The 8,289-nt window shown below is 41.0% G+C and overlaps 1 protein-coding gene across 1 annotated transcript in view; it reads right to left on the bottom strand.

Annotated features, from left to right (window-relative positions):
- Positions 1-3,159: 3,159 nt before the first annotated feature.
- The window catches only part of LOC102376402 (gamma-aminobutyric acid receptor subunit beta-2), a gene marked incomplete at its 3' end in the record, with an annotated part of 113,142 nt that continues 108,012 nt past the window's right edge, over positions 3,160-8,289 (bottom strand). Inside the window, exon 4 of the mRNA XM_006033879.1 lies at positions 3,160-3,380. Within this exon, the coding sequence (XP_006033941.1) occupies positions 3,160-3,380 (221 nt within the window). The remainder of the gene's footprint in view (positions 3,381-8,289) is intronic.

Here is an 8,289-nt window from a genome sequence, read left to right as displayed (position 1 = left end):
TTTTATTGAGAAAGTCACTTGAACTGGTTAAACAAGGCTACATTCAAACCACTGGCTGTATGTACTGCCTCTTAAGCCATTATTGCAAAAGAAATAAGAGGAGGAATGAATTCTGATGGCCTTCAACTTGACTACACACCCCACCTTCCTTTGTCTCTCCTCACCTTTTCCTTACAATCTATTCTGCTTCTTTAAAGCTCTGTTCTAACTCAACTTCTTGCCTCTCTTTGCAAATACTCAAATCATCCTCCAAACATATTGTGAGTTCAGCCCTCCCTAAACCAAGATATAAGAGATTTTCCTATATTAATCTCCTATTTACATGCTCATTCTCTCTCTCCATGTCCTGGAAGCTTTGGAAGTCCCTGTCCAATCCAGGAGTCATCCCTGTTATAATGTATTTGTTCAGCATTTCACCTTTCAAACTCTTTGGGACAAGACTAAGTTATCTGGCATATTGTATAGCCTAACATATATACAGCTCGATGTGTTACCACTAATAAAACTGGTCATTCTGACCTGCCACAGTTGGACATGTTCAGCTTGGACACGACAATTTTTAACAAAGAGGAATCTGATGCAAATTTTCCTTTTGGTAATTAGTGTCCAAACAATTTAGAGTTCCTTGCATGTTCATAGTGTAAATTCTAATTGCACTCTTCATAAATCAACCTGTACAAATTACACATATTACTTGAAAGTACTTTGGCAGCTCTGTGCCTATTTTCTAGTTATCTGTATTGATTCTTCTTAGATTCACAGTGCAGTAACTAATCAATATGGCAGTGTCCACACATGGTGTGGATGTTTGGTTTCCCAGAGACAACTGGTAGCAGCGCACCTGGCAATGTCTCTAGTTGTTCCTGGGGAATGACTGTGCCACGCATTCTCTGGCATGCCGCAAGTTACCCCAGGTGTGGTAGGGAAGGCTGTGGGTTGGCCCCAGAAACCTTACCTGGGATTCTGGGGGCCTCCCAGGGCTACAACAGCAGCAATTCTGCTGCATGGAGCCTGGCTAGGAGCCGCAGTGCATCTATCAATGAAACAAATAGAAAAAAGACATTTTGGCTTATAAACCATCCTACATAGTTCAATGTGCCTCAAACTAGTTTCTAAGAGGTCACAGTTCTTTCCATATCTACTGAATTCTTGGAGACTTTGCTGAAAAACTACGATTCTCAATAATTGGAGATACATAGGATATGGCCTAAAGAACTTGCTTCATATAGGTCATTGAATACCCCTGAAAGAGTAACTACATTTGATCATGTATAGCTTGGACTAGGAGAAAAAAAAAAAAAAGACACCAATGACATCACAGAACAAAAAAGCCAAAGGACTTTGTAGAAACATAGCCATTAGGGCTGTGCGAAATTTTACCGGCTGTTTCATTTTGAAGCTGTTTCGACTAGTTTCGAGCTCGAAACAGTGAAATTGAAATGAAATGAAAGGCTTCAAAACAGCTTCAAAATGAAATTAGGGTAGTCGAAACATTCTGAAATTTTCTAAACATTTTAAGTTTTGAACCTGGGCTTGCTTGCAGCTAATGAGAAACTAAGGAGAGGGAGGGGGATGAGGAGGGAATGACTGCTCTGATGTTGACATGTGTAGCTGGCCAGTGACTGTGATCCTTCCCTGAGGTCCTTTCCAATCCCAGTGCTCTGGGGGAGGGACAGAAAAACAGCATTAAAAGCATGGTTTGAACTGAGCTTTCTCTGTGCCTTCACACTTACAAGTGATACAAGTTTTGCTCTGAACAGTTTGAGGTACAGTTCCCCAGAAACCCCTGCACCTATCTCCTTGAAACTTGGCAGGCTTCATGGCCTCAGAAGCAGCTACCATCCCTGCAGTTTTCACATATATGGTGAACTGCTGCTCCTTAACACACACACACACACACACACACACACACACACACACACCACAAGTTTTGCTTGTCAGCAGCCTGAAGTGCAGTTTCCCCAAAACCTCTCACTTATCTCCTTGAAAGCTGTCAGGCTTCATGGACTCCAGTGGGGCTACCATGCCTGCAGTTTTCACCCTGCTGTGCCTTGACACACACATGTGACATAAGTTTTGCTTTCAAAATTTTGAGATGCAGTTTTCCAGAAACCCCTGCACCTACCTTCTTGAAACTTGTCAGACTTCATGGCCTGAGAAGGGGCTACCATCCTTGCAAGTTTCATCCAAATCAAGCAAGAATGACAGTTATAGGCAGTTTTGTGTTTCCCCATTATAGCCTATGGGTGAAACGTCGAAACAGCAAAACAGTTTTGAAAAAAAGGAAACAGAATAGTGCTTTTGAAACGAGACAAAACTCAAAACAAAACAATGTCCCGTTGAAATGGCAAAACGGAAATCAAAACAAACCGGTGCTGTTTTGTACAGTCCTAATAGTCATACTCCATCTTTGCTTTGTTCAATAAGGGCAGGACAACATTTGGAAACATGTTTATAAAAAGTGTGCTGCACTCTAACCATTGTAAGCAGAATGGTATGTAATATATTGCCGTCTGAAGGAATGCTGTTCTATATGAACTACAACAAAAGGCCATGCCTCACAATTGTCAAGCCTCCATATGAAACAGTGAAAATATTCCATGCTTTGCCATTGCTTTGCTTTTAACATCTGATCCAGTTATCAATGTAAATGATATTAAAAAAAAATACATAGAAATCTTCCTAATCCAAATGTACCTCATGGATATGATGAACATTTTCCTTTATTAAGACACCTCCTAGTTTTTCCTGGGGATCTTCTTTCAAAAGTTGTTTAAATAATGAAGCATCTGACTAGCAATCAGTTTAGACATTGTACATATTTTCCTTTTTTATTTGATCTCTCTCTATCTCTTTTTCTATTTTAGCTCCTTTAAGGAGTAGTTCTAACAACGACAGGAAGTTTTTAATGCAGAAATCTTATTTTAAAATGCTTCTATTGACTCATCTTTTATTAAAACAAATATGTAAAGTCTTACTAAAAATTATAGCGAATTCTCTCAGATTATCCAAAATGATTTTAACAGTTTTATTGATCATTAAACATTTAAGTATAAGTCATTTGCAGCTGTTAGGAAGTATGATAGTGAAGAATATAAAAGAATACTTATCTATCAGAAACTGTTATTAAAAAAAAAGTTTTAAAAGGATGATACTGACCTCAGACCATATAGGACAGTCCCATCTGGATGCAAACGAATCATTCTGTTCTTCACAGTGACCCCATGTACAAACGACTTCTTGTCATTCAGAAAGTAGGTATCAGGAACCCAAAGCTGATCAGCTACTCTATTGTCCAGCGTAAGATTTAAAGGTATTACGTTGTATGATAGCCGCTTATCCCTCCAAGCTTGCTGGAAGTACATTGTCAAGGTATAGTCCTGTGAAAATAAAAACAGGAAAAAATATTTACATTGAAAGAAGCTATACACACAGACTTATGAATTACAAACATATTAAAATCCAGTTGACACTTTGAATCTTCAGTTTAGTATTTCAGTCAGTCAGTATTTTCATAGCTGTCCACATACGGAAGTCTCAGACATGTTCAACATTTCCCCCCCTCAATAAAATGGCTATTTAAAGGTATCTACAATTTATAGAGCAGCTCTTCATAAAATTTGATATGCCCTGTATATTATAGAATACAAGAATTTCTGAGATTCTAAATGACTGCTTCTGCATCAAGTTGTGTGTTAGACTTTTGTCGCATGAAATTTACTGAATTTTAATGGTGTTACATGAGATGTGCATCAACACAAAATCATGCTTTAGAAACAAAGCCACCCTTTTCAGGTACTTTTCTAATTAAAAAAAAATATTATGAGCCTGTTAAGCTGCATTTGAATCACTGAAATAAATAGATTCTTAACCCCTTATCGGCATACTTAATTTTATGGATTAAGTAGTTTCCTTGAAGCAAATGACAAAATTCACCATATATGTGAATACTTATACATAAATGTTTGAAGGGTAGGAGACAACTGATTTCTATAGGCTTTGAGGTAGTCCTTTAAATAACATTACTTTATAGATGTTGAAAAGAAAACATATTCAAAAGCTTAAACACTTACTTTCAAAAGGCACACAATATTAATTATATAACAGATATTCAATCCTCTCCCATATTAATTAACATAGAAAATACCTGGTATACACATTCATTCTCTCCATGACTCCCCAGGAGATAATTGCAAAATAGTAAGGAAGACAGGCATAATTTTTTTTTAAAAACACCAGCCTTTTTTCCTTTTTTTCAAAATAGAACCAGTCTCTAAGCATTTTGGTTAAAAATTCAAGTTTCTTATGATTTGTAGTGCTTGGTTATAATTATTAGTTAAAGAAGCGTGACTATTGTTCCTTTGAGCAGACACAATCAGTGTAGTTTCCTTGATTACAAACATCCCTGGGATTTAGCAAATTCATTACATAATTAGGCCATGTGTCTATCTAGCAGCCTCAGAAAGTTCTGGACATGAAACCCATTCAATTTTGAATGCATAATAATATGCCATGACTATATCACATTGTTTTTCCACCATTTGCAAATACAGAGAAACTTAAAGATACTTTTGGATCAAACATAGGTTACACTAAAAAATATTACATTAATTCTTATTAAATTAATTTTAAATCTGTATTTTAGACCAGTGGTTCTCAGTGTTTTTAGATTCAAGGCACCTCTTCGAGAATGCCAGCTCTTAACTTTTATTCTGGGTACAGCGATATAATAGAGAAATTTTTCTGTTGCAAAGGACTCAGAAAGACCACAGCAGTTCAGAATGCTTTTCACACTATGGATTTATATTTGAAATCTCTGGGCTCATGTTATCATTCATGATTATGGACCTGATAGTGCTAATACTGTGCAGCATCTTGCTGCACCATTAAAAAGATCTCAAGGCACCTTAGGGTGCTATGGCAGCCCAACTGAAAGTCACTGCTTTAAATAATCGCCAAGGAGAAAGACTACTGTGGTACTGATTTACATACTGAATAGTAGAGAGATGTAAGAAATGTTTTGTTTCTTCTTTTTTCTTTCTTATTTCCAGCTGAAATACTCTAGGCCCCCTCTATACCCAACATTCATGCTTTGATTATTAATGTGTTAATTGAAGCCTAAATGGCAAGGGTGGTATATGCACACCCAGTCTAAGGTGTACATATACCCATATAAGGTATATAAGGCATAAAAATATTCTACATTTAGACCCCATGTATCAAGCAACTCTGGCTGGGACCTTCTGATCCCCTGTGTCCAGCAGCCTGGCCAAAGCTACCCAGCATGGGGTTTTGACAATTAGTTGATTGTTGACTCCCACCAGACAGTCCTAGGTTCAGGTCAAAACCTAGGAGTCTCCAGGGACTGGGACTGAATCTGGAACTGGTCCCAGTGCAGTATGGGCCCCAGCCAAAAACCAACTGATTGTAAGGCTGAGATTGCACCAGAATGAGCTTGAATCCCTGGTGTGGTGCTGGGGCAGAAGCCACCAATCAGCTTGCTTTTGGCCCCAACCCAACTAATAATCATCTGATTTTCAGCCCAGGCCTCCATCTGCATGCACTCATTTTTCAATTTCTTGGAACAGAAAGGGTCCAACTGGGATCTGATCCCCCGATTCCAAAATCATGCCCCATGCCATACCCCTGTGTAGCATGGAAGGATGTGCAATTGTTGGGATCAGGTCCCATGGCACCTTTACATGAAAATGTACCAGAGGCCGTAGTAAAATATCAATAATAAAGCAACACTGAAAAAGACCTTTCTTAGGTCTGTTAGTGGTGCATGTTTATGGATACATGAAATTTTATAATGTTCATGGATAAGAATTATTTGTCAAAAAAGACAAAAAAAAAAAGGAAGGGCCATTAACTTCACAGATACATTTCCTACTACTTTGTATTAAGAGATGGATTAATAAATACAGGTATAAAAAAAGCCTGGTGTCAAAAAACCCCAGAAAAAAAGCAGGGGAAAGCATGGTCCTGTACCATGCCCTGAGGCAACCAGAGGCTGGGGTTCACCAAAGTGATGCTTTGGTATCCGGCACTGCCTGTGCCACATTGAGTGGGCATGGCCTGGCTCAGTGCAGGGTTGTGTACCTTCGGGCAGTGTGGGCTATCACCCAGGGCCCAGTACCGCTTGCAGAGACCACACCTGACTGTGCCAGGAGGGCGCTGAGTGCCCCAATGGCTGCTGCTGCTGCTGCAGGGTGGCTGTGGACCGTACAGGGGGAGGGGCGTGTGCCCTGAGGGGGCATGTGTGTGGTGTGGGGAAAGATGTGGGCTCTGTGGGGAGCATGTGGACCATGCCCACAGGGCCCAGTGGAGGAAACTGTGGTCCTGTGGGGGGCGGGGTGGGGCGGGGCAGTCAGTGTGCTGTGTGGGGGGTGCTGCACCCTGTGGAGGGGCAGGAGACACATCGCTCCTGACCAGCCCCCCAGACCCAGTCCCCCCACAACACCCACGTCCCCAAGCCACCTCCACAAACCCCTCACCCACATACCAAGGAACAAGCCTCAAACCCCCACACAAGCCCCTGCCTCAATTCTCACTCCCACGCACCCTACACTCACCCACAAACTCCTCCAACCCCACCTACAAATTACTTTACACTTGTAAATATATCAATAAAACTTTCCCCAACTGATCTCTCTATACAGTGGCATTTCATTTTAATAGCAGAACACTATTTGGGGTCTTTTAATGAGAGAATTTGGGTTCTTTATGAGAATATTTGCAATTTTAAACAGCGAACACCAGGATCTCTGCTGGTGAGACAAGTGGTGAGGCCTGGGCAGAGCAGCCTGTCCAAGGTCAGCACTGGGGACCCAGCTGGAGGATAGATGAGGTGGCTGACCTCTTGGCCATTTGGGGCCAAGAGGACACACTCTGACAGATCAAAGCAGGCCACTGGAAGGAGCATATCTTCTGGTTGATAGCTGCCCACATGTCATCTGAGGGCACCCCATCTGGGTCTGGCAGGCATGTAGCCATGGGGCTACAGGTTGAAGGGGGCAGATGCTGTCACAGGTGGCAGCAGCCCCCACTGCTGCAGTGGGTAGAGGGTGCAGGGGCCACTCCAGGTTATGGCTGCTTCAGCAGTCCAGCCTGCACAAGGGTTTGTGTCCCCAGATAGCAACTGGCTGGGCCTCAGAAGCTCCAGAGCCTGTAGCCCTGAGCGGCTTGCCAGGGCAGGATTTTATATTGTTGGGGCCAACACAGGGCAGGTTTTTATACTGCTGGGGCCATCTCTCCTTGGCTGCAGATCCGGAAGGACCTAGATAGGGTCATGTTGCCCCAAGTGCCACAACTTGCCCCACACCAAAGTGCATGTTCAAGCACATGCACCGAGACAAAAATCCCCAGCACAAATTTGTGCTGCTCCTATTTGAGAAAGCACACGTGCCTGCAGGTGTGGATGTGCCCCATGAGTAGTTATTTATCTGTCCCCAGCTGAGTCTACCTGGAAGAGTTTTAAAGTGCTGCTTGAAATGTTTCTGTGTGCTTTTTATGGATCTGGTCAAATATTGTCAACTGAGCAGTTAATTGACTGCATATTTTAACTGGTTAAACAATATAGCAATTTTACACAAAAAAAACAACCCCCTACTTTTTGTAGTTTTCTTGACAACAAAAAAAAAAAGATTTTAATTGTTTGTACCCATTTCTTAATGGAAAATCTGTGCTTTTTCTGTGTATTATTTGGATCTAGCAAATTTTTTTCTTATAATTTTTTATAAGAAACATTTTTTTTTCTTATAAAAAATTTTTTTTTTTCTTATAATTGACCAATATTTGACTGGTCAATTGATTGAACTTTATTTGACCAGTTAAATACCTAACTCTATGTGTGTATACTCCAGCAACCCCAACAAAGGATCCGTGTGCTAATTAGTACCCTACTCATGACTGGAACTGGTTGTTCTAGTCACTAGAAGTCCTGGGATCCTCTGAAAATTTATATGCAGATGAGATGCAGGGCAACCTGGTTCAGCTCCACTTTGTGGAGGGCAGGGCTACACTAATCATATGTGTCCGGGGGACAGAGGGATCCTGGGTGAACTGTTTGGGGCCCAGGTTGGTAATGTTCGCCAGACATTTAAGGCTGGTGAAGAAACAGGAATTATTGGAAATGGGAGAAAGAATGGCACAACTCAGCTGTGAAAGTGGAGAAGTTAAAAACTTTACTGGAATGTCTTTCCCTTCACCACATAATAGAAGGGTGAATTCCTTCTGCATTCCAAGGTTAATCAACTTTCAACCTGCAGAGTTTATATGATTTTCCTG

This window comes from Alligator sinensis, unplaced genomic scaffold, assembly GCF_000455745.1.
Source record: "Alligator sinensis unplaced genomic scaffold, ASM45574v1 scaffold530_1, whole genome shotgun sequence".
In the NCBI taxonomy this organism is placed as follows: domain Eukaryota; kingdom Metazoa; phylum Chordata; order Crocodylia; family Alligatoridae; genus Alligator; species Alligator sinensis.
This window is presented reverse-complemented; position numbering and strand designations above follow the sequence as displayed.